Source organism: Micropterus salmoides, unplaced genomic scaffold (assembly GCF_014851395.1).
Source record: "Micropterus salmoides isolate LMB-PRFRI ecotype aquatic unplaced genomic scaffold, ASM1485139v1 Ms_hic_scaffold_8, whole genome shotgun sequence".
Classification (NCBI taxonomy): domain Eukaryota; kingdom Metazoa; phylum Chordata; class Actinopteri; order Centrarchiformes; family Centrarchidae; genus Micropterus; species Micropterus salmoides.
In genome coordinates, this window is record NW_024044570.1 from 21,843,424 (window position 1) to 21,871,406 (window position 27,983).

The window sequence follows — 27,983 nt, forward strand, 5'->3', positions numbered from 1 at the left end:
GCTCAGCCCAGTTGTTTTTGTTGTTTTGAGTTTCTTTCATTCACTTCCGTCTTAACACTCCAATTTCCCCTCTCTCTCACTCTCTCAAGGCCTTGGCACCCTTGGCAGGGCCTATCCCGCTGAGTATGTTGGCAGGGCTCTGTCTCTGATTCACCCACAGCATGCCCTCTGGCTTAACAGGCTGGCACAAGGACATGGAGCAGAGTTGAGAGAGCAGGGCAGGAACCACAGAGCTACAGACTGATAGAGCCATATATTACGGACAGAAAGCTATCACAGAATAGGTGAGCAGTATGAGTTAAGTTATTTGAGGCGCAGACGACGGTTTTTGGCCTGCAGTTCCTGTGGGCAAGGCAGAAAATGTGACACTGGAGCGGCAGGCACTACTCTGTGGGTTTGCACGTGTGTCTGGAGGAGAACATTAGAGTGAGACACACATGCGGCCTCACCTTGAAGAACCACTGACCCCACACACCTTTATTGCATCTCCAATTAGAGGAGAGGGAGGGAGGAAGGGAGAGATACAGAGAGGGAGAGACAGAAAGAGAGAAAGAAAGAGGGGGAGAGAGATGTATTTCATAAATGTAGTTCCATAAAGAGCACTGACCCAAATGGCATTCAGTAATTCTTCCCTGTGCCAGAGGAGGTGGGATAATCAGAAACTTCATCAAGCTCACTCCTTCCTTCTCTCCTTCCCTGCGTCTGCAACACCTCCTACTGTCCCACCCTCTGCTGGAACCTCTTAAACAAAAATCGCGTGTAATATCTGCATAACGTATACAGTGCATCCGGAACACGCATCAAAGAACATCCCTCCATTCCCACTTCGTCGCTTCATTTTAATTAAACAAGTTTCCTCCACTCAGAGTCTCGCCATCTCTCATCTCTTTGATCTGTTCCCATCCGACTCACAGTAAAAGAAACAGTCCATCTCCACTCTGAGAAAGTTGTAAGAGTTTGTACTGAAGATTCCCAAGCAGCAGTGCTACAGCATTGATTTAACGTACACAAAAAGGCATCAGAGTACTTACACTTTTTTCTTTAACTGAAAACATTTAAAAAAACAGTTTCTTTGTCAAACACTAAACTACTGTATAACTACAAACCCTTATGGTGCATATGGGTCTACTGATAAAAGCAGGACAAATTCCTTTTTGAAACTGTTCTATAAATTCAAATCTGTCTTCATGACAATGTCGGCAGTATATATTAAATCTGTCACTGCTGTGTTAAGATGGATATGGGAGGGCAGAAATCTGAAAGAAAATAATACAATTAAAGTGTGTCTCAAGCACCAAGTCTCCATCGATCCTTTCGCTCTCTTTTCCGATACACTATAGACTTAACATGGACTTATTCTTTCTTAAGCACAACTGGGGCCGCTCCCTTCCCCCAGGGTGCAACACTCACACAATGCTTCAAAAGAACATTTTGTTTATATGTTCAATACCAGAAACATCAATAAAATTAAACAATCATTAATTTGCTATCCAATACAAATTTAATACAGAGCCACGGAGTAGCCAGCTTATATCCAATGAGGACATCTATCCCCAATCACTCAGCAATGTACTCCATACTGCACATACAGCGCGCGCACACATACACATACACATCAATGGGATTGTCCCTAAAACAGCAATTCCTCACAGACTGACTCAATACTGTAGAGAGGGGGGAAAGATGGAAAATAAGGAGGATGGGAGTGGCAGGAGCAGGGGACGTATTATTTCTTAAGCACAACTGTCAAGGTGAGAGTCTTGACATTGTATAGTCAGGCAGAGCCGACAGAGACGCAATTACTTGTTCTAGTCTAGTGTATACATGTGGAAAGTATGCTTTGGTCATACAGGAGTATGGGGCCAGTGGAGGACTAAGTATGCAGACTATTTAAGCAAATGTAGCAGTACTGCAATATAAAAATACTCAATTACAAGTATTGACCCATAAGTAAGTCCTGCATTTGAAAGCTTACCTAATACAAAAGTATCAAAAGTACTCATTTGTAGCAGAGCAGACCCTGTCAGAGTTATAATGTTACATAATACATAAAGTTATAATGTTTATAATGTTTGGACGATCGTTTCCAAAGTTGCATTAACATGTAAGCAGCCTTTTAATGTTTGCAGGCTAAGGTAAAGCTACTTTTAATGGGACGTGCACCAGTTTTACACATCAAAGTCTGGGAAATTTATGTAATGTATACAGGTCTTGGGAAATACTGGTATATTTGGAAAAAGTTGTATAAAGCCTCTTGTAGCTTCAGAGCGAGCTACTCAAAGTCTGAGAAAGGCTGAAGACTACAAATTAGAAAATGAAAAAAATCTGATGGTGTGGAGTTATGAAGACAGGAGTTTACTAGCCCTCTGTACACCACTCCTCACTGTATGCTTGAGGCTAGCAGCTCGGGGCTACATTACCTACTACTAGCATAACACAAGAATCACAAAACAAATTGTCTGCAGTCATGTTGCAGTGTGGGTGATCAAGGTGCCAGGTTCTGACAAGGAAGAACATTGCGCGTCATTAAACGTTTGATATACATGGTTCTGCTTCATCAAGTTTAATAATTAATTTTTTTGTTGTCCATCGTGAGTTTGACACTGTTTTAGGAGTGCAATGCTTAATGGGTGGATTACTATTTTAACCACTTCATATACTGTTAGGCGGTTTAATTTATAACAAACCATCATTATCAAAGATTTTGTATGTAAAATCTTCAATCCTCCTAGCTGTCTGATAAAAGTGGAGTAAAGTACAGTATTTCCCTGTGAAATGTAATATTAAGCAGCATGAAATGAAAATACTCAAGTCGAATACAAGTACCTCAAAATAAAGAACAGTACCTGAGCACATGTACTTAGATTCCATCACCGCAAGATGATGAAAGCGGAGGAACATGGAGGAATGGGTGGGGGGTTGAGAAAGAAATGACTACACTCAAAAACACTTCATACATCATGGTTTCACTCTGACTTCTGTAAGGAGATCTTATGCACTCCAATCAAATAGCTCATTCAAAGTAAATTTTGAGATCAATGGCAGGTTCAACAGTTCCATGCTTGATGATAAAATCTATAGCTCTCTGTTGCATGTGATTAGGAAATGCGTGGAATTGCTATCAGTATTGAATATCATACAGGTAGTGAACCCAGCTGAACCCGCACCTACTATAACCCCAACATGATACATATGAGATGGAGATGTGAGCCGCCCGTGTGGGTGTGTGTGTTTAACATGTTAGAGCTGGCGAGATGACACGAGAGCCACGGTTCACAGGTCAAGTAGAGTCAAACCAGGTAGGCGATCGGCTGATCAGGTCTGAGTATAATGACTAATCAATGGTTGAATGAATTAGTCTAATCTAATGGGCCAGGTGGGAGAGGACAACGCTAGACGCTAGGAACACATGATTGAGCACAACATGCAACAGCAATGCAATCAATAACACATAGAGTGGTCTAACCCCAGGGGTGGGTGGGGGGTCCCCCACTACTGGAACGACCTACTCGACATGCATTTAGGAGAGGCGCTCCATATGCATGTGTGTGTGTAAATATGTATGGTTGGTTGGTTAGGGGGAGGACAGAAAAGGAACCAAGCTGCTTTAGTCTGATTGATTGGATTATGAAATGAAATCAAAGCATTTTGTTTCTGGCCAGCATCCTCACACACCTCAGCGAGTAGCTGCTGTGTGTTTCTGCGAAGCACAACAAGAAAGAGTGTAAGTGGTATAAGTGACAAACAAGAAGAATGTTGATTTAAATAAACGTACAATACAGGAAATGAATCATTACTCTGTTAATACAACCAGGGAAAGGAGAGGTGAGATGTTCTTTATATTTAGGTTTGTCCCAGGAGAAAAGGCACCCTCCTCTGTGTCTGATTTGACCTTCCACCATCACTCGGTGACGAGCATCAGGTGAACCTGTCTGTGGTTTAAAAGCATTGCTGAGCTCCCAGGTACTAGTCTGTATATTACTGTGGTCATTCACATCTCTAACCCCTACCAGACAAATGTGTTTAAATGTAAAGTGCGTAGCGGAGAAAAACGCTATGACAAGAGCAACACAAATCAGATACTGAAATGTGTTAAATAAAAGGACAAAGTTGTTGGAAATTTACAATGACTACTAAAAGGTGGCAAAACATTGATCAACTCAAAAGGAGATCAACCATGAAGAGATCCACTGTTTGAGAGAGAGAGTGAGAGAGCACCAAGACAAGAGCCAGTCAGAGCAGAGGACAGGCCTGGGTCAATAATTGCAGCACATGCTGCTGACACTGCACCGCTCAACACACACACACACACACACAAACACACACACGTGTGCGCGTCACACACACACATTTACACATGGATGTGTACACAAAAGATAGAGAGACATCAGACAAATCAGTCAGCCGATGTCAATATTTCAAGAGGAAGGCAGAGAAAAGGAGAGAATGCAAGTGTTTGCGCATAAGAGAAAGCCAGATGTACCAAACATCCCCTGCAATTAAGGATCTTTTACAGACTGAATTAATTACGCCAGTCCGGTCCTCCTTTCTTATCATCTAAAGGGGGAAAGAACTAACTAACTAAAATAAACAAATATTTCACCTTCTGACGTTTCTTGATGGGCAGAAGTACAAGCAAGACTGCACTTACAGGGTCAGTTCACCCAAATTACAACAAACGATTTTCTCACTAACTTCTGCTCTCAGATGCTTTGTTTTATTCGCCAGGCTTGTCTTGGTGTTGACAGAAATGTCACAGAGCAATTTCTCAAAACCTGGGCAAACTGGAATTTGAGTGAACAAACTGTTTAAATATATGGTTACATCCCCTTTAAATTGTTTATTTTGTTTCTCCATTTAGGGATGTACAATTAGTGATTCAATCGATTAGTTGATCGAAAGAAAATTAATCAACATTTTTAATAATCGATTCATTTTAAATTTTAAATTGCTAAATTCACTGGTTCTAACATCGTATATTTGAATATTTATCGGTTTTCTTATTCTTCTATGATACTAAACTGACAGGATACGTAAAGACATCACCTTGGTCAATGGGAACTGGTGTGTCTTTTCTTTTACATATTTACACGTTTTATTTTGGAGACCAAATGATTAATCAAGTACATAATTGGAAGATTAATCAATAATAATAAAAACACTAACATCAGAAATCCGGTGAGTATTGTATTAATATATGTGACCCTGTGTATGTGTGTGTGTGTGTGTGTGTGTGTGTGTGTGAGTGTGTGAGTGAGTAAAGAGAGGTCTGTGATAGGGGCCTCTCCGTCTTTGAAATGAATTAGCGTGCGGTGCCTTATTGAGTGAGGTGCAGTGTTTAAGTGAAACTGATGAGAGATGTGTGAGCAGCGAGGACTGGGCTATAAGTATGTGGCTGGGGTCAAAGGTTAATCCCTATTGATTCACTCCACGGTCTGCATACAGCCACACAGGAAGACAAGGAAGGAGAGGCCTGCTTTACCAGCTATCGCAGAGCACAGTTGCAGCATAGAAATCATTGCTCACACGCACACACACACACACACACACACACTCTCTACCTGATGCTAAGTAGGGTAAGGACAATTTTAGTATAATTTAATCTAAATAGGTAGTTAAACACCCTCTACTTACAAAGATTGCAGAGAATGACCTCCTACAGATCAATGAGAGATACAATCATAGCCTTCATTTATACATCATCAAATGATCAGGAGCACTCGTCCTCATTTGAAACAAACCTGAAAAACATGCACCTCTTTACATTCTAACATGGGAAACCCATATGAACATGTGGCTAGATGTGTCAGTGTCTGATTAAAATGCTACCTTCAAACTGTGAGATCACAGCGACCCGCGACAGACCAGCAGACCAGTGTGTTTGATGCGAAACCCAAATAAAACCCAGACAAAGCGGCATTTATAAACAAGCTCTTCACAATCTCACCCGAGAGGAGGAAAGGTGAAATATTACATTAATATGAACAACTATTAATAATAACCCCCCCCCCCTTCTCTCCCCACCTCTTACCCCATCACTCCTTCTCTCTCCATCTCTATCTCCCTCCTTCTCTCTCTCTCTTCCCTCCCTCTGCCTCTAATCCTATCATGCAGGCAATAAGTGTATGCACCATGAGCACATTTAATTTCTGCGGTTGGTTTTCAGCGAGCCCAGAGGTGAGCCTTAATAAGGATCAATGGCACTTTATCTGGGACAGCACCCACTTCACAGCATGCAAATTACACAGCAACCCTTAAAAAAAGAAATGGATTTAATTAAAAAATGTAGAACCACGGGCTCTGGAAATTCAATTAAAGGATTTATGCAAAGGTTGGCTAGCTTTTTGTGTTGCAGTTCCTGCTTATATAATGAGCTTTTCATATTAAAAATCAATAGGTAATCTGGGCTAGGGGATCGGCTGCTTATGTACATTTTTGAAATCAATTTGAAAAATAGTCCATCAGCTCCATGTCACAACAAAGGGAGTGGAGTGTGTGTGTGTGTGTGTGTGCGTGTGTGTCTCAAGTTGGGGGGGGGGGGGGTCGGTAACAGAAAAGCTGTAGGAGTGGACGGGTGAGGAAGGGGTGATAGGTTACATTTTTTTCCTCTCTGAGGGTCACAAGAGAAAAGCTCTAGAGCTCTAAAGGTAAGAGAGATGGAGGTTGAAGGAGGCAATGTGGAAGAGTAGAGGGTAAGTGAGTAAGGATGTCTCTCTGGCCAGGTCAGTTTCTGGCTCTTTGGCCTGTTCTGATCCCTTCTATTAGAGAGAGAGTCCCTTGGCAGTGAGGGTCTAGCTGGCTCTGACCTGTGGCTCTGGGGTAATTTAGCACAGCCCAGACTCAGACAACGCCAGCTTGGGAGACGTCCTAATGGCCTCCCTGAGGCGTTTGAAGAGGATGTGGTTGAAGCTTTAAGCAACGTTTCTTCACAAACAAAACCATCAAAGAGTGTCACAGCAAGACATCTTATAAAGAGGTAAATGCAAAGCAAATGTGCACTGTGCAAAAATCTATATCAAGACAAGATAACACAATATTGTACCGTTAAGCGGCTTCACAAAATTTCATTTTTTTTAAAGTTTGATTGTTTGAAAAAAAAATCACTCTATTCTTCAACTTCTCCTGCTTTCAGCACGGATATTGTTCGTGCCTCCTTCACACTCATGTTGTATAACTGTACGCAGGCAGGAGGGGTGAATGACTGACTGCATACAGTAGCAGACTGTCAGCATTTGATTGGTTCTTTATTGATCCAGACACGCTCTCCATCACATCAACTCATCCACAATAAACCATTTACACAGTTTCCCTGTGCAATGGAGCACATAACCAGGCCTCAGGCCATCTCTGTTCACCCACTTTTATGTGTGTGTGTGTGTGTGTGTGTGTCTGAGCATGTGTGTGTTTTCTTTAATGAAATGGTATCTCCGTGGATCCCAGTAACAGGATTGGGCAGGAACACACATGTCAATACAACCAAATGGGATTGTATGCTTTTATCCATCCCCACACCAGTGTTTCTCTCCCTATATCTCTCTCTCTCCCTCTGTCTCTCTCTCCCACCCTCTATGTCTCTCTCTCCTCCCCATTATGTCTCTCTCTCTCCCCGTCTATGTCTCTCTCTCTCTCCCATACATAGTGCAGCAGCAAAGCAAGGGATGTCTAGCAGGAATTTCGCATTCATTATATCTATTTCCTCAAAAATTATCTAAAACACGGCTTGTAAAGGATATCGGTGCATCATCAGGTCCACTGTGTGAACCTCATACCAGTTAGCATAATGTGTAAAATTCTGTCTAAACCTACACAGCATCTCCAGTCAGGCTGGAGCTGACCCCCTCCTGTGTAGCTCCTAATCATCCAAGAGGACTCTATTACAAGGGCCTGGCAGCTCATCTAACCCCACAGAGTAGAAGGGGGGCTGGCGGGTAGATTGGGACCTCTGCTGCTTTTAGTTTCCACATGGTTGAGCACCACACACAACACTGAAGCGCACACACACAGACAGGTTGCCTGGGTGTGCAGCAGAGCCACTACGTCTGTGTGCTACACCAGACAGCAGATAGAGCACCTGACCTTACCTCTGTCTGCAGGGGAGAAACTGATAAAGAACACGAAGAAAAAGCGGCTGCTGTGCTCACATACAGGACCGACCTCACTGTACGTCTGCTATATGGTAATACTGAGGTCTTTGTTGCAGGACCTGTCTCTAGGGTTAACCCCCAAGGTGCAGGAGAAAGCTCCTGGTCACAGTAGGCAACGCTAAGCAGAGGAGGCACTGGCGGTCCCACTACTCCTGCCTGAACAACAGTTTCTCTAATATAGCCCTGACTGCTGGTGCCTGGTCAAAAGTTCAGTCTCTGCATATGTAAAAAGGTGGTCTGGTGCCCGAGGCAGGATCCTGGGTAAAATAATCACGCTAAAACGCTAAGAAGCATGGGACTAGGCGAGAGCGCTGATGAAACCGGCCCCTGGGGGAACTGAGGTGTCTGATTGGACCAGCGCAGTCCACACCTCCCTCCCCTCTTTCTGTCCATTATAGTGGATGATGAGGTACTGGAGCCACTGCCCACACTGATCTCCATTCAGCTCAGCACTGTCCGTTCGTATAGCTAAGGTATAGATTAGATGAGTATAGGCTGAGCACAGCTGCTCAGAGCCTGAGGGTACACCGATCTTGAGGGAGCAATCAGTCAGTCAACAAAATGTCACAAGGCAAGCGTTACAGCGTGACAGGATGGTGACAACTTCACAAAGGTTACAGCCCAACTAATAACTGCAACAGCCACTGAAATTCATTCAGTGCTGTTTAAGTTCATGTCCAGCCTGAGTTTTGATTCAAAGTGTACTGTCTGATGCCAAAATCCTATCCTAGATCAAATAAATCAACCCAGATCTGTGTCAATCTAATTTTGAGCATTAAACAGAACTGTGATAACTGCTGTTTTTTGCCTCTCTTGCTCTCCCTCAGTCTCACGCACTGACACACACATTTATACATATATTCAGGCACGTACACATACAGTACACATCACTGCAGGCCAGATCATTTAATGCTGATAATCACACCAAATCACACCAAAGGACACAGGGAAAACTCCCACTCTAAACACGCTGAATTAAAGAAACAGGAGTTACAGGCCTGGTCGCACAATCTCTGATAAGTAGATCAAGGCACAGGGAGGGGAACATGATGTTAGTGAGAGATAGTTTGGCTGATTAAAATGTCATGGCTCTTTATAGATGCCTTTCTCAACTCAGCAAAATGGAATCAGCTCTGTACATCAATAGCAGAGTGGGCTGTGCTCCCTGCTAATAGAGAAGTTTCTTTCCCTTAAGTAGAATCCACAACACAAAGAATGCGAAACTGAGGAAGTCAAAATATATTTTTACAATACACGAGCAAAACACAGCAGCAAAAAGATAAAATTGAAGGACTGATAAAATAAGACAGCATGAAGCACAATTAATGAGGGAGGAAAGGATGAACATGATTGGATGACCAAGTATGGATCGTATGGCCTGACGTGACATTTCCTCGCCTTTACTACGACAATGAAATTAAAGATTTAGGACAACATGTAGCTCCAGGTGTTTCAATAGTCTCCATATTGTGAATCCATGTGTGTGCTTGTCCATGTGTGTGTGTGTCTCCTCCTGTAGCGCAACTGTATATCACTCCACCTGTGCTCCTATAAATCAAACCTGTTTTTTTAAATGAGAGGCTGGTTATTTGCGCAAGAACACACACGGGGGCTTTGTGATTGTTTTTTGGAGTAGACATTCTGCTTATGTTTGCATCCCAGAACAATCTCCATGGATCCCGCAAGCGTACGCAAGCAATTAAAGCGATACCATCTTCATATCCCTGCAACCAATAACTGAAATAATATCACTGTTTTATTAAGCCCTTAATGTGGGGGCAGAAGGAGTGAGGAGTGGGATTTTAAAGAGGATACACTTTCAGGGACCTTATCAACCCCAGATTTAAATAAGAGCAAATGCTCAGCTTAAGGGTGTGCCTGTGTATCTGTGTGTGTCTGTGTGTAAAGCTGTGTGTCTGTGTGTGGCCTTTATCAGACATGAGTTTTAGCTAATCGCTGTGTCAGCACACCAGAATTTAATTACTAGCTCTACCTTTGTCCTTTAATATTTACTAACATCTACACTACATTTAATTAACCACGTGTAGGAAAGCCATAGCCTCATTCTGGAGAAGAAACTGCAGTGCTAATTGCATCTGTGTGCTCACATCCAAAACATTATCACCCTTCCCTTTGACACACAAAAAACACAGAAGTGTCACCCAGTCTAGGATGCAATTCCAAATGATCTGATTAAAAAGCGTGCTTAACAAATTTTGGTCCAGCTAAAATCAACATGGACCAGATTTTACAATTGAAACACTACAGGGAGTGATGAAGAAGAGCTAAGAAAATATTACAGAAAGTAAAGGCGAAGGGGGGGAAAGTGTGTTTTGTGACAGAAATAGTGAAATTGAGGAAATGTTCAGCTTGGCATTTTGTGAAAGGTGCTGAGGAGCAGTTCCTCTCATCTCTCATCCTATTTCAGAAGGAGGAGAGACGAATGACGGCCTGAGGCCTTGTCTCTGTCAAACATGATGGATCAGAATGACGCTTCACTAAAACTCCAACACGCTGCCTTTCAACACATCACATTTTCCCTTCAGTGCAAACACTAAATTGATAAAGTATGAAGAGTAGCTAATGGAAAGATGTAATAGTCAAACTAAAGCATATATTAGGAGGCTATGGAGCCTAAAGGGTAGAGGGCTGCTATCAATTGAAAAGCAGAGGACACAAAACCGACTAAGATAAATCATTGTGTTGGATTTTATCGTTCATAACTAAATTGTGTGAGGACATTGACCTCAGGCACCTAACATCACCTTAAAGGCACACTCCTGTGCTGTGAACACTTTCATGCAGTTATTTATTGTAGAGTTGCCACACTGAGCTGTACTATAGAGGTTATTGCCTTGAGAACAAACTTTAGCAGTAATCCGTCATATACATTTTGATCTGATTTGATGCTACTGACAGCAGTAGTTATCCTGGAAGCTACCCAAATGCAAACACTGTATAAAAAGAGAAACCCTTCATCAACAAAAATCTTAAGGCTGCAACAACTGACCTTTTTAACAATATTTTTGCAAATTGCCACAGTATACACAAGTTGATAGTCTAATGAAGCCACCAGCAAAAAGCAAAAACAGAAATCCTGAATCACAAGAATTGACACCCCATTCCCCGGCTGCACCTAGAAATTCTGTCCACAAACTGGCCATGACATTTGCACCCCTTATGCCTACTGTAACCCCCACAAGGTACCCAAAGGGAGATGTCATAAGCCTCCTCTGAATCCATCAAAAAAGATGTTGACTAAAATCCAATGACTCCACCAATACCCCTGTAAGAGTAAAGAGCTGTTCCACTGTTTCAAGACCATAACGAAATCAGCAAAAGTTCCTCCTTAATCTGAGGTGTGACAATCGCCCATACCCTCGTTTCTTTTCATAGAAGGCTTAGCAATGTGACACCCCAGTAACTGGAGCACATCTTAGAGTCCACTCCACCAGGAGGATGGGCAAGGCTCTGCATCCTCTAAAGAGGTTGTGTTGTGGGTTCAATTGCCCTTCCACCAACATACAATATCCCAATATGGTTATGGTTATAGCTAGCAGTTCTCCTCCCCTGCTGAGAATATCTTGAGCAAGCCATACTGCTGGTACAAGCACTACTAGATCAGGCAGGCTGTTCCTCCCAATCACCCCCTCTCCAGAGGTTTCTTAAAGTACATCCACAAAACAACTATCTCAATGACTGAATGTGACCACAACCCCAGACTCCAAGAAAGCTGGATTCTCTAAAGTACTGTTCAGTTCATAGGCATAAAAAGTGTGGTCTTCCTCTCTGCAAAACACAAATGAATAGAGGTCACACTCTCAAATCAGAGGAAAACTCCAAACCAGTGCCGCTCAGCTGGAGGCCCGTGAGCATCACCACACATGCCCAGCTCTGTAACTCCTTAAAAGGAGAGGGTTCCCAGAGCCAGTGCTGTGTGCAGAGGTGAGCCCAACTACACATACTTGTTACAGCTGTGTCACCTTCAGCTCCTTCAGCACCAGAGAATGACATTCCACATCCCGAGCCCCTTACCTGGGAACAGTTTGCAAAGGGAGACCCTACAAGGAAGCTGCAAACACACAACACAATCACAGGGGCACACTAACTCCCTCCACCATCACAGTCATCTCAATTCTCTGAGGGGATCTGGTTTTATTGTTGCTTCAAAATTAAACTTGTAAACCACAGGTCCCTCTGGCAGAGCACCTGGCCTCCTCTCTTTGTATCTCTCAAACACAGCCTGTGAGGACATGATGTCTTTACGGTATCTCTGCTCTCAGAGAGGTCTTTGCAAAACAAGGTTTGAGTCAGCCTGCTAATATGACTCAGAACTTAAGATAATTCATCTGAAAATATCTAGTAATAGACTCTCCTGATGGGAATGGGGTATATGGCAAAAACATATTTGACAGAGAGCTTATTATCTTAGTACTCTCGAGTACATGAATGCATAGGAGTAGAGACTTGAGTTTGTGCAGTGCATTTACTGTAACATAATAGTCGCAGTACACAGGATCTGGAATATCGCCTACCCTTGTGAAAGGATAGGGGAACTGCTTCTCGGAGTTAAATAAACAGTGACAGGAAGAAGAGGAAAACAAACCGCAGAATATCTTTCTATCTGTGAAACCCAGACTCTCTCACTGAGCCCTCAGCACTCAGCAGATCAACCCCTCTCCATCCTTTTCCTCTCCTCTCTTCCAGGAACGTGCCAAGACAAATATATAGGTTGAGTAAGGGACACATCAGTCTAGTCAGAACTAGAAAAAAAAAAAGATAGTAATATAGTGTGGTGAATTCACTGTCTGTCTTTCCATGCAGACAGAATGGTTACAAACATGTGTAGGCAATAAAAAGTGTTTTTGGTGGCCATTGGTCAGGTCGTGCAACGGTTTGTGACGGCGCAATGTTTTATAGAACTTTTTCAAATGTGTTTTCTCCCTTACCATAGACTTGGTGAAAGGTCTGACCAGCGTGAAGAGAAAGGTCATCAGCCACCAGCTCCGGTGAATGGAGGTGTACATCATGTTCCCAGGATGTACGGCGTTGGAGGTGACGCCGTGAGGTGAGAGGCGGCGGTGGAGCTCATTGCTGAAGAGGATGTTGCAGAGCTTGGCCCGATTGTAAGCCAGCATGGACCAGTACTCCTTCTTTGGTGGGGACAGCAGGGCCAAGTCAACCTTGCCACATGAGTCAAACAGGTCTGTGAACCTGAAACATATTCCAGATCAAGAGTAGTGTGAGTGTGTGTGTGCCCGTGTGTGAGCTTTCTACTGGCAGATGTGTGGTGCTGGCTGCATACAAATCAAAGACGTGACATGATGTTCTTTAATTGCCTGCGACAGAGCTGTTAAACTCCAGATGTTTGACAAGGCCCCTTAAACATTACACTACTCGTTGTGTTATTATGCAGTCACACAATAACATCACAGTACACGGGCACAAAAACTACACTCCCTATGTCTCGTATGTGTGTGTGAGTGAGAGAGAGAGACAGAGAGATAGGCTCCAAACCGGCAGAACACATCCTACATATTAATCCAGTCATTAGAAAACAACCAATCAAAATGTCACCTGGTTTCCTTGTTGTGATTTTACAAGCTTGCTGCCTCTTGTTTACTGTCGCCTTCCGCAACATCCTTGCTTGGCTAAATTACAACATCTGCAGGCTTTTCATTTCATGTGCTGCAACTTCATAACTACTTTAGCAAGTAGAGGTTGATAAATCCTCCTCCCCCCACCCCCCAAATTTGTTCACATGCTACACATAAGTTGTGCCTAGTTACAACTGAATGAGGTTTTATAGTGACGTTGCAATCAATGTACAACGATGATACATGATTCACACAAACAACAAGCATAATAAGATATAAAGATTTTGGTTAAAGAAAATATCTTATCGGTTCATAAAAGTACAGAGCCAGAGCTGCAGTTCAGATCTATCCGAGGTAATTTCATTAAGGATATTATCTCCCCTTGTTTGACCAGATCTGATGCAGTACTAGGGCAAAGTAAACCTGTATTCGGCCAATTCCACAGTAAGCCCTTGTGGTGGAAACTGATAAAGTGTCCAGCCATTACCCATATGTCCATCTCTCCCACCCCAGTCCCTTAAAGGTCAATGCTTTACCAGCGGACAAGGGGCTTAGGGAATACAATATGCTGCCAGGTCAGGGGTCGCACACTGCTTGTGAGGGGAGGCTAAGTGAATTAATGGGAAATCAGCGGAAACTGAAAATAACACAAACAAAAAAGGGAGCGACTTCAATAGATGTAATATAGGTCTGGAATGAGGTGGACAGAATGGGAGATGTAATATGAGATATTGTCTATTTCCGCTCCTTCTTCCCCTTGCTCTAGTCGGTGTCAGTGTGTAACTGACTCTCTCTGGTCCTGACTAAGCCCTCTTTGAGGGGGTTAAAGCCACTGCTGCTTGTAGAGGAGAGAAGGAAAGGTGAGTGTATGTGGTGGGAAGGCTGGGAAAGAGAGAGGGAGCTGTAGGGCAAAGTGTGAAGAGAATACCTGACCATTCTTGGCCCTGCAATATGTATAAATCACACACATTTTACCTGCTCCAATAGCAGCCTGACACCAAAACTTGTGTGAACTCACCGCTCTCACTGTGTAGCAGAAGTCTTGCATCAATCACATGCTGTCCATACTCCCATCATGACATGCTTTCTTTCACTAAGCTGTTCCTACTCTCTGTTACACTTACTTTTCCTACAGCATGTAATGACAGCGTGACCCCAACTGAATCTGAGTGTCAAACTATCCCCTCCGCTGCTCCTGTCTTCTCATGCATGGCAGTCTGTATAACATAACTCATATGAGGGCCCCTGTAATAGTGCTGCTGTTTGATCTGCTAGAATAACTCTGCGCATGTTCTCCTTGTCTCAGGTCACTCTGCCGAGCTCCAATCAATCACTCTGTTTGGTCGTCTGACTGACTCAAGCCAGGATCAATGTCATACACACACACACACACACACACACACACACACCACTCACTCACTCACTCACTCACTCACTGGGCTCACAGATCACTGCAAGACATCATGCTTGTCCACTGTACGACAGGAAAAACAGAAGCCCATGGAGTGGAGTTGCTTAGCAAAAAAGACAGACTTGGAAAACAATAGATGGTAGAAAGACGGAAACGAGAGAAAGGGGCTGAGTCAGGGGGTCAGACAAAAAGGAGCAGACACTTGATCAAAGAAAATTTTAGCTGAGAAGTCCATCCATCATGTTGATGATACGTTTAATTCATAGTGACAGCGTGTGGAGGGAAATGAGTTTTCAGTGAGTGAGGCTGTCATGTTTGACAATATGCATTAAGTCTGATCTATCAGTTTGTAGAGAAAACTAGCCAATGTAGCAGCTTTAACTGCATGACTGAAGTTGTGGAGTTGTTGAACTAGACAGGGTAGTTTTGGGATATTACTGCTTGAACTCTTTCAGTGTGACTTTAAATATGGCTTAACTGTGTTTCCAATATGGCAACCTGTGTGGAACATTTATATATCCACATATTGGAAGGTACATTAGAAGAAGGTGGTGTCATGACCTGTTTTAACTCACTGGCAATAGCAGTAATAATATGAAACTACATTTTCTAAAAAACTGAAGATGCCAGAACAGTGTGGTACTGTAGCTATATAAAAAAAGCACAATGTTACTGTGTTGATTGACCAGTTGACTGGAGGGTAAACTAGGTTAAGACAAATCAACTGTATTTATGTTGGCAATACTCACAAATTACAGATTTTCCTCAAGGGCACGGGGTGTCACAGTCCTCTGAGGGTGGCTTGAACAGTGATTTTATCCTAGCCTAGTTCAGTTTATGTCTGTCTATGGTTTCCAGAGTATCACAAATAAAAGGAAATAATAGTGGTGAGGGTTTAAATAACTTCACTTAAATCCTCTTCGTCCCTGGTGCAACATAAGGCTTTGACAATCTGCAAACATTAAGGGTATAATACTTTGTACTAACAGTCTAGCCTAGACCCGTTTTCTTAATAAATGTTTTGCCATATCATTATTAGTAAAAATCATTCTATCTCCGAACCCAGCAACATAGAAAAGGCATCCAAGATGATCTACTATGAGGGGAAAAAAACAGATTAACTCTATAAGGTACCCTGTGAAGTATTGTTTTACCATATATATTTTTCTTCTTAAAAAGAATTAGGACGATTTTGTTAGGACGACGTGTTTTTTATTGAAACAAAAAAACTTTCAATTTAAGTCCCATAAGCATTTTTATAGACTTCTCAATGTCACAGTTATGGGTTTGGTTTTGTTCTGTTTCAGTGTTTCCTGTTTAACTTTGAAGTTCTGTCTGCCCCGTGTGTCACCGTCATGTTTTGCGTTCTCACTGATTGTCTTAGTGGTTTCACCTGTGTGATTATGTTCACCCCACCTGTTTATTTAAGTAGTTGTCTGTCTTTCACTCTTCATGTATTCATTGCTCTGTGGTCATTTGGCTCTCTGTGTTTCATGTCTCTTGTTGCCAGATAACTTGCCGTGTTTCCTCTGTTTTTGTGGATTTATTGCTTCGTGTGTACTGCTGGACCATTCACCCGTTCAGGCATGGGCTTGCTTAGTTTTTTCATTGGACTGCCTTACCCCTGTAGTAGGTGTCACAGTTTAGTTTAATAAATCTCAAACTACTGTTCCAAACCACTATTTCCGTGAGCTGAACATAACAATCAAGACCATTTAAATGCACAAATAACAAAAAAAATCCACTTTTATACATGCCAGGTTTATTGTCTTTACCTGTGGGACTCAGAGGATACCACCACAACACGGGCAGGGGCCGAGCGACGCAGCACATCCTGTAGGCACTGGACAAGCAGAAAGTGACCTAGATGGCAAATCTGGAAGGTTGACTCTAGGCCATCCTCCGTCAAGCTCCAAGGCTGAGTGCAAACTCCTGCATTACACACCAGAATATGCAGGAGCCTGTGGGGGGAGGAAGGCAAAAAATAATACATTGTTTATTGATTATAAGTGAAAACAAAAAATACACAGCTGCATAAAAAGGGGATTTTCATACCATATTAGGGTAAAGAATAGGTAACGGCAAGACAGGGAGCAGAAATAAATTTTAAAAAAGTATGGAATAGTGAGAAGCAACGGCAGAGAAAGGAAACAGGGTGTCTTATTCCAGAGAGTGGAAGACGTTAGAGGTCTACAGAGACAGAGCATTGGTAATGCTGATATGATACAGAGGTTTCCAGTGTAACTCCCCATGGCTCGACAGGTACTGTAGATACCGAATACAGCTGGCTGGAATCCAAGAGTAACAACACAATGAAAAGCAATCTCAAACCGTTTCAACACACGAGGGTGGTGGAAGTAATGGGTGTTGATACAGGCTCTGTGTAACTACTCAGAGTAACCAAACACATCGCCTCGGAAAGGCTCAGCAGAGGAGTGCAAATCAAAGGAAATACACACACAAGTCATGATATAAAAAAAACAACTGACTTTATTCAAGGGCCATTAAAAAAAAAAATACACACACACACATATACTTTAGCACACACAGACACGCATTTCCATTCTTGCAGACTTGGGCAAGTGTGTAACACTCCCTGCTCGAGTGCCAGTGAATGTAGATTGTTGGATTGGTCAGGGCACCGAGAGATCCTTGTCGGTGACAGCGTCGCTCCACCGAGCTCGAAACCACAGTAACACAGCCGAACAATCCAAACACACCCCACCAATTTTTAATTTCTTCCATTAGAATTAATTATGAGGCTGAAGGCAATTTGTGTACCCTGTGTTTAAGACTGCCTACTGGATTAATTAAAAACTGGATGCTGGAAAATTAATGTGTGAATTGTTATGCCTTGCTATAATGAGCCATCCCATGCTATTACATAGGAGTGTACTGTACGATCACCTTCAGGCCTCCGAACACACAAGGTTCATTAAAGAGCACAAACCTAGTAACAAGTCAACTTAAAGAACACAGACCTCAGCACATTATCAACAGACGATACACTAGCAGCGAGATATTCAAATGTTCACCCGAAGAGAAAAAAAAAAAATGTAGGAAGGAAGTCTAACTTAATGGCTTGGTAGAAAACAAACATCTGTAAAGAAATGCCCTTTGTAATTTAAATCGGATAAAACACCACAGTTGCTCTGATGTCAAGCTCTGCTCTGAAATCACTCTGAGCTTAAACGCAGACAGAACACATTGGTTGTTTTTGGCCCAGTGTTCCTCTGTCTAATAGAGTGTGAAGTACAGTAACATTGTGCTATACAAGGCAAAACTCTTGGGTCTATTACAAATGTACTGGCTAGGGGATGCACAATAACACCCCAGGCATGAACTCTTGACCTAACTTTTCACCCTTTTACTGCAGCTGTTGTTTTAAATTAACTCTTATGTCAGTTACACCTCTTAAGATTTGAATGTGTCCTCTTTTGTGACCTCACAGCGTAAAGACAGAAGAAAAAACTATGTCAGTCAAACAATATCACAAATTTCTGATCAAAAAAACTTCAATAAACAACTTTTCTCTGGTCAAGTGGAGCGATTTCCCCCACACAGCTCAGATGGGCCTCTGGTGAGTCTGCTTGTAATGTAAAAGGCCTGTTAATTCAACTGCCCACCAGTTAGTCCCTCTCTCATAAGCGCAGGTCTAATGAATGTCTTTAATAGGCCTATTGCAGTGTACCACAGTCCCTCTTTTCACATTAAGACTTCACACAACACTGTGTGCACTGTGCAATCTCAGCGCTGGTCAAACGAGGGTGTTAACTACCAAACAGGGAGACATCAGTTTATATATTTACTTTAAATAACCCCCCTGGGTATGACCCCTGACCTCTATGATAATGGGGGCCAGCAGGAAGAGATTGCCTGCGTGAGCTGGGCTCAGACTACTCCTCATTAACAATGCACCTTATTGGCATCAGGGAAACTGGCACACTCAACACATATAGATATGTGTACACCACTCATCCTGATCCATATTCAGACTCTGCATCGACCTGTAAAGTGTGCAAAGACACAAACCAATCTGACAGTGTTACAGTCAATATAATGCAAAGGAGTGGAAGTATTATAGACTAATGTGATCTGGCTTGTATGTATCTATATCTATACAGACCACCTATCACACATAGTATGCCTGAAATTAGAACAGCATACATGCAGTTTAAAAAAAAATCACAGGTGAAAACAAATTGCATGTGTTAATTACGGGCCGTTCAGTAGAAATTGTATTAGGGGCATTCTGTCAGCACCGTCCTCCATCAATTATATCCCTATGAAATTGCACTGCATTCAACAATATCAATATCCAGGTAATTTCATTTCAAAGGACAGGCAATTAAAACAGAATCGGGGTCAATGGAACACAAAGCAGCGTGAAAGCCACTGACTAAAGCACTTAAAAGCAAGGGAGTGAGAAACGAGAGAAGGAAAAGAAAAAGACTCTGATTACATTTCACCTGTCAATGACACGCTGCAGGAGCATTATTGTGTGTGTGTGTGTGTGTGTGTGTGTGTTAGTATGTCTGTTTGTCTCTGTGTGTTTACAAAACTGTGTGGTTGCGTCCGTGCATGTATGTACATATACGTGCGCGTTGTGTGTGCGCGCTCCTGTGTGTGTTGTGCCTGAAGACATACGTGCAGTAATAGAGTGGTGGTAGAGTCAGACAGCTGCCCAGTGCCATTCACAGCTCAGAGCTCCCAGCCTCCACTCTGCTCTGTTCGCCTTCTGATGAGAATTAATGTACTCTGACGTCCCTTGGGACTCCCCCACTCCCCCTTCACCCCCCCCCAACAGCACAGCTAATGAAGAAATACAACCTTGCCAAAATACTGAGGTAGAGAGAGAGCGCAACAAAGACAGAGAAAGACTGAGAGACAACATGAGAGAAATCGAAGCAGATAAACAAATTGCAAAAAGGGATTATGCAAAAAAACAAAAGCAGGAGAGGAATTCTGGGGACAATAGGGTTAAAGGGAGGTCAATGTACTTCAGTGTGGATGGGAGGGATTCATGTAAGAGCCTAAGAGGTGGGAGGGAACTATAAGACACAGAGTGAGGGAAGCCACCGTGAGGGTTTTGGCTATGACCCAAGACACGTGTCCTGGATGGCCATACCCTGCCCCAGGGCTGCTACGGGCAATGACTGCCCTGCCTCTCCCCAAGGGGCTCCCCTGACACCAATACCCACACACATCCATAAACACATACACACTCCCCCCTACCTAGAGACCTGCGGGTGAATTAGCAGTATGGATGGCAGAATACATGACCCCAAAATAGCAACTGTACGACCGACCACGAGACGCAAGACACATGCTGGAAAAGCTGACCACCACAAAATAAGTATCTGTTCGGCCAATGTCAAGCAAATCGACACAAATACACACACTTACTCCTGTGGGCCTTGTCCATATGGTGTCCATCAGTAACAGTTGGATGTCCTTTACGTATGGTGTATGCGGGTTGTAATAGTGATGAATACAGTGATTGGCCCTAATGAGAGAGCCCTTTCAGTCCTTACTGCTTTTTACTTATGTATTTATTTATTCCTTTGTTTCCTTTTCTTTCTCTCTTTCAGAGTAAGTAGAATGAAAAAAGTTTGGGCAGTTGAAATGGGACGATTTGTTAGTTGGGAGTGCTACTATACATTTTAATTCACAAACCATTTTAAGACCAGTTCTGCTCCATCTCTTCACAATGAAGACTCCCCTGTCTTTAGAAAGCCTTAATAAATTAAATTAGCTAACTAGAATATTGGAAGGACCAGGCTAACCCTGCCTTCAGCCCAAATACACAAGTGCAATATTGCATAGAGCAATCTTCAAAGCATCATAGCGGTGCACACTGGCCTGATTTTCAGTCAGCTAAAATGAACTTTGACCCCCCAGATACAGCACTGACAGGTGGGGAAAGTTATGATGGTGCCTATTGCACTAGGAGGATGTCAGAGGCATACATTTCTAGAGGTTTTAAATCTACGATCTTAGCCTACCAAAAGGTTGGTGACTAATCCGAAGAACATCAGAAAATATCAGAGAATAGGAAATACAGCAGAGAAAATGTATATTTTGTTTTATACTCACAGCTTCTTGGCCTTGAAAGACTCAGCAAACTCCCTGACACTGCGGAAAGAGGCCAGGTCGCACATCATGGCTTCTACTCTTGCTTTGTGCTGTAGACACAGGAAACAGAAAAGTACAATTGTAATAACCAGCACCAACAGCAAAGTCACCACCATTATTTATAGTTTTTGCAAACTGCCACTGTTGTCATCACTGCCATCACCTCAAAAGAGTTATCACAAAGTCCAGGTTCAAATGATAAAAAAAGGTGTGCAGTTTCACCCTGTTTAAAAATGCAATTAAACAGGTCTCACCAGAAACCCCTATGTGTCACTCCTCTATTGCTCTGCTTGAGGTTTATTTGCAGTTAAAGGTTTACTGGGGGAGTTTTTTGCGAATTAAGGGTCTAAAGGATAAAAGATCTAACGTAAAGCAATTTAAGGTCAATTGACTAATTTATGATTTTGGGATATATAAATAAAATTATTTGACTTGACTATTACTTTCATACAGGCTGGTAAAAAGAAATATGTGAAGAGTGCTGATGGTCACAGTCCTGTCTAAAGACTTTTAAAGAACTCCATAGCTTTTGACTGCATGTTCTCATCGTGTGTGTGTGTGTGTGTGTGTGTGTGTGTGTGTGTGTGTGTGTGTGTGTGTGTGTGTGTGTGTGTGTGTGTGTGTGTGTGTGTGTGTGTCTCATCTTACACCATATGTTGGGAGACAGGGTGAGGATAGGAGAGGAGAAGAGAAAGATAAATGACTTAAGAAGTGAATGCATAGCTGCATTTACACACTGAGGAAGACAGGCTAAATATTCATCATCCTCACCATCCCACTGTAGCATTCTGATGCAGGGAAAAGGCCTCAGCAGAGACACATGCAGGCCTAAAGAAGCACATCTCTTTAATAACAAAGCCCATCAACTCTTTCCACGTCTTCAACACCCCTTTTTGCCATTCTCAACATCTTTATCAGTTCAGGCCCTACCAACAGACAACCCAGGTTTAATCTCACTACAACATATGAGCTCACGTGGGACCTTTGTGTACGGGTGCATGCAGTGTGAACAGAGGTGTAGCGTGTTCCATTCAGACGGTCCATTAGACTTATCCCTCATGCTGGAAAGGGAAAATGAGTGAGATATTGCTCCCAGGGCTCCCAGATGGGCTTTGGGTTCAGTAGCACCAGATATTCCTGATGCTACCTCTCCTCTTCGTCCTGCCCGCCATCCCTGGGGAACGCTGTCAGCTCACATTACACCCCGGAAGAGCGTTCAGTGTTCCGCTCCCCATCCGCCACCACCACCACCGCTGCTGCTGCTGCTCCCCTGTCAGCCTTTTCCACTGATCTGATCTCCAGTCTGTGGCCATCATATGGGAATGTCTTTCCTCTGTGTCTGTCTCTGCAGAGCCAAGTGTACATGACACTCACAGCAAGGATGCTCCATGGAGCAGTGAGCACAAAGAAAACAAGAAAGGGTTAAGGGCGCCTTCTGATGGAAATGTGATTCTTCAGGCATTTTACAGACACCTTAACTGCCCCAGGGTATATTTATACATGCATACACAGGCACACACACACACACACACCCCCCACACACACAACAAATTCAATGTTGTGACTCAAGGGTAAAACCACGCCATCACACCATTATCTATGCCTGAACTATTCTCTTGATGCTACTCTATACCATTATATGGATGCTATTACAAAGCATTAAAGGGCTGATTATGGCTATTACAGATATGATTATAGGGTACCTGCTTATATGATCTGCCCACAGCAGTAATCACAGGTGAGAGGAGACAACTGTCTAATTTAACGACTTGTATGTGCACCATTCACACTCCTGGCCACTTTTACACAGTACACATGCACAGAAATTCAGGTAAAGTGAAAAGGGGCAAGCTGTAAAAGAAATGTTTGGTCACCGAGTATTCGTATAAGTGTACAAGAAAGATGAGCGATTTAATGAGAAAAGTTTACATTACATTACTTTCAAACAAGGTCAGAGCAGGCTGTTGTAATTAAAAGGTCAGTATAAGGCCTCCTCAACAGGGTAGCCCTCCATGTGTGTGTGACCAGCAGAGAAGATGAGAGTAGGTGTCAGCTTGACGAACACATATCCTCTTCTCTAGAGACAGGGGGGGAAAGGGAAGGAGAGATGGAGTAATGGGAGACCAGAGGGGAGGACAGAGGGGGATGGAAGGGGGGCCACTGGAGCAAATCCAGCAGGGAGAAGGTGAGCAGCCTGCCCGCCCGCCTGCCCTCCCACCCTCCCCCTGCAGATTGAAGTCTTGCGAAGAAAATAAAGTTTATTGCCTGGAAAGAGGGGGGAAAAAGCATGTAAAAAGCATTAAAGCGATGGAGGTGAACAATTAGACAGATGGCCAGGTTTTGGAAGGAGAAGAGGGGGGAAAAAAGGTAGAAAAGGAGAGGAAGAACGCACAGACGCAATCGTTCAGGGTTTTTATGAGGACCCTGACAACTCCTGGTCTCTTCAAGGGCGAAGGAAAAGTGAGAGGCAGCGAAGCCTCTCTGGTTAACTCTAGAGTAATCGCTGAGTGTGCAACACCACTGAACTCGGCTTGGGGTGACAGAGCTTACCGCCCCCAGCTGCACACAACCGATCGCTCCATCCAAATGCAAAAGTATAATTATGAATGAAACACACGTGTAAATAAGCTTCACGGCTTGAAAAGTAGAAACCGTGCGTCCATCTCCGCAACTGCATACCCGCAAAAAGTGCTGCATGTTCAGAACAGAAAGCAGCAAGGTCACCATGATGACAACATCCACTCCTGCTGCCACCTCTAACCTTCGGCCCCCACCTCCAGCCTTCAAACCCAAGACAACAGCTGTCTGTAACATGACAATGACCTTTACAGCTTTCACCAGGAGCATGGAAAGGAGGGAGGGGGGAAACACAAGTGCGCCTTTGGCTGTGTGAGCGGAGGAAGATGGCAGAGGTTCTGCTCATCTCTCCTGGCGTTTTCCACATGTGTGGGGCAATGACATGTGGACTGCTGTGGAGAAAGATGGAGGCAGAGTGGGTGATAGTGGTTGGGGGTGGGGGGGGGCTTAATACAATTATTACTGGGGCCATCCAATCCAATAAAATGAAGAGGTATTAGAGCAGGGGAGCCCCATCCTGTTCAATACGACACTGGACCACTCTACTCACTCTTAAAACACACACATGTAGGCACACTCACACACACACACACACACACACACTTCGCTGACCCCTTTAATAGCATAGCAGCCACCCCTAATGGACGCAAGCAAGTGGAACCGCCAAATAATACACTGTCTTAATGCACTAGGCTCAATCTCATCCCCCTCTCCCCTTATCCTTCCCAGCCTTCCCTCTCACATTTAACCCCCGTTTCCATCTTCACTCACCTTATGCCACTCCTTCACCACCTCAGCTCCCCTTATAGATCACCAATGCAGGGACAACACTTAAGAAATCAGAAGTACCCCCATATATACAAAACACTTACCCTGCAGACCCCGGTTAACACCTCAGGCATGTAGATGGATAGTAAAAAGAGCGAGCAGGGAAAGTCTTCTGTAGTTTGTCTGATATCAGTATAGAGCAGCAGCAATATTACATGGCCATATTTTAACCAGCAGGTGTGGAGGTAAAGTGTTGTAATGTCGGTGAAAGTGAATGAGCAGGGAAGACACCATGTGAAAAGGGCACCTTATAAAAGCAATTAGAGAAATGACTTTGACCCCCTCTTCTTGCTCTGTAGATTAGAACAGGCCTCGGAGGGAGGAACACAGAGGAACTCAGATCTCCACGACCTTGTCCGCAACACGCCACACTAAATTGATCATCAGCTTTTAAGACTGTATTTTATCATAGATATATATTTTTAGCGAAAAGAAAAAGAGAAAAGGAAGGAGGGGGGGAAACTGTGTGCGGGTCATATATCATCCTGTCACAATTATGACGTTTGTTCATAAATACCAACCAATTTCTTCTCCACCTGGCTAAGTCACATGTGCTTGTGCTTATGCACGTACCATACACCAACAAAGAAATATGGATACACACCATGTGCGGTAAACGCACATGCATGCCGCAAATAAAGAAACAGACACATCTGGCTGGGTGCCCTACCACGGGTCTGAGAATTGACCTCCACACACAGACAAAGAGACTCTGGAAACATGCATTCAAGCACCTAACACACAAATGAATGTGCACGCTCTACACGTTGCAAACACACACAAACAAACAAATGCACGCGCACATACACATCCACTTACTCACTGACATGCACATACTGCAATTAATAGGGAGGCAGGTCTCTGGTGAGGAAGAGAAAGTGCCTGTTCAGCACATACAGGCAGAATATGCAATTTCCTCCAGTTAAGTCTGTATTAAATTGATTTCTTCTTTCTCTGACACGGACTGGTTTTTTCCCCCCTAATGAAAGCTGGATAATCTACAGGTTTTTCCCTTTCCTGAAATCAAGTTACAAATCAAGCAATTGCAGGGGCAGATATGGGAAAGGTGAAGGAAGGACATGGGATGATTTTCCAGATGAGAAACATGGAGAATGAGGCATATACGTGCTGATACTCTTAACACGGACATCAGGGGCAACTCTCTCTCACACACACACACACACACACACACACACACACACACACACACACACACACACACACACACTGAGCAAAGGCCAGGCCTCGGTTAAGTACTTGCTGACATTTCTGTTCAGTGATGTACTAAAGCTACTGCTGGCCATGTTAGTAAACGCCACATAAATGACTGTAATTAACGAAACACATCAATTAGCAAGCATTTCAATGAGTTAATTACTCACTCAAACCTGACAAGGAGTCATGAAAAGGCTACAGAGAAACACTGAGCATGCAAAGAGAAACAAAGATGGAGGTAAGAACAAAGTACAGATAGGTGGTAGAAGAAGTATTTATTTCCTTCAGCTGAGTAAGAGAGGTACTACCACAATATTAAAATACATTTCAGCTCTTCTATTAAAAATTGACTGAAGTAAATGTACATTAGCAGCAATATGTACTTTATATAAATAAAAAATTACATTATATATATATAGAAATAATCCAGATGCAAGCAGAATTTTAATGTTATAGCTGGTCGAGGTGATGCGATTTTAAGTACTTCACATACCGCTGTGTCATTTAGTTCACTGTATAGTGATGCATTATATTTTATATGCTCATTATAGGTTCAAAACCTGAATCTGCAATGTAACTATTAACTTTAACTGTCAAATAAATTTAGTGGAATAAAAAGAACAACATTTCTCTGTAATGTAGTGGAGCAGAAGTATATGACAGCATGTGCTAACGGGAATACTCAAGTAAACTACAAGTACAGTACAGTAATTGATCAAATGTATTTTTACATTTTAGAGTAAATGTACTTTTACATTTTACACGAGTTACATAGGCTGCACACAAACAAAGCGCCAGAAGACTCAAAATTCTATTGAGAATTTCTTTACCGTTCAAAAGAGGGACGGAGAGAAAAATTGAGACAGAGAGATGGAAAGAGGGTGAGAGAGGGTGAGAGCCCGCGACAGAGAGAGAGAGAGACAGAGATGGGAAATGAAAAGGACAGGGCGGTCATCATAATTGCAGAGTTTGCTTTTCGGATGCAGACAGACCAGGGCCATGGGGCCTGAGGCAGATATCAGATTCCACACAAACACACATACGCACATACAAAAACTTACACATGCACACATATATACCAACACACACACACAAAGTATTCCACAGCCAGCCAGTGTAGGTATTTTTTCATTAAGGCAAGGACAGCTGATATCATTTTAGTGTTAAAGTGTTTTGTGTGCATTTGTGTTCTATAACGGATAAAGCGTGAATTGTAACATCCAGCTTTCAATCCTAACAATGTTATATTATAAACCTGCTCACTGTCTTTCTGCGTCTATCAGTGTGTGTGTGTGTGTGTGTATGTGTGTGTGTGTGCGTCTCCATTTCTGCCTCTACTTCACTTCTCCCCTCCTTCGTCCAGCGCAGAGCCCGATCAGATTTACATTAAAAAGTGATGGAGATTTAAATAATGTGTCTATGTTCTCAGAAAGACATTAAGAGATTTTCATCTTCCTCTCTTCTTCCTCTCTATCTCTTCCTCTCCATTTCCTCACCCTCTCGTGCTCCTATCTCCCCCCTCATCTCACCCACTCCATCTCCGCCAGATTCGCAGACAGTGCACATTTTCCTGCATGTCTTCAGTGTAACCGATACCCCTAACAACCAGGATTTTAATACGATCCATATTGCTCCCTAATATTTCAGATCTCAGAATAAGCACTGGCAATTACATATTTACACCCAGCTTATTTTGCAATTCTGCACAGGGACTTTGGTGTCTAGTTGAACGGCACATGCAGACTTAGTTGCTGATTATGACGTGGTTAGATAACAACAAAGTCGGAGAATAACTCCTAGACCCTCTGCACTTACACTGTATATACAACTTTCTATTTGGGGGTGTCAGCAATAAAGCTCAACACACTCAAGTACAAAATAATGTGCTCTTTTCAAGTGCGGCGGTAATGTGATTGCTTAATCTAAACCTGCGAGTTTTACACAGTTTAATTTCTCCTGAAAGACACGTGCCTTGTATCATCTCTGTATCCGGAGGGCCGGGTAAAGTATCAAACACACTTGCAGAAATGCACGCCTTTACACATATGTACACTGTTGTAGTGAACACACATCGCT

At 43.0% G+C, this 27,983-nt stretch overlaps 1 protein-coding gene across 2 annotated transcripts in view; it reads right to left on the minus strand.

Moving 5' to 3' along the window:
- wwox (WW domain containing oxidoreductase) overlaps positions 1-27,983 on the minus strand; it is a 129,403-nt gene that overhangs the window by 74,209 nt on the left and 27,211 nt on the right. For both annotated transcript variants that reach the window (XM_038705506.1, XM_038705507.1), the window contains exons 6-8: positions 21,249-21,337; positions 16,928-17,113; positions 13,094-13,358 (exon numbers count right to left, since the gene is read on the minus strand). In XM_038705506.1, coding sequence (XP_038561434.1) covers positions 13,094-13,358; positions 16,928-17,113; positions 21,249-21,337 — 540 coding nt within the window. The remainder of the gene's footprint in view (positions 1-13,093; positions 13,359-16,927; positions 17,114-21,248; positions 21,338-27,983) is intronic.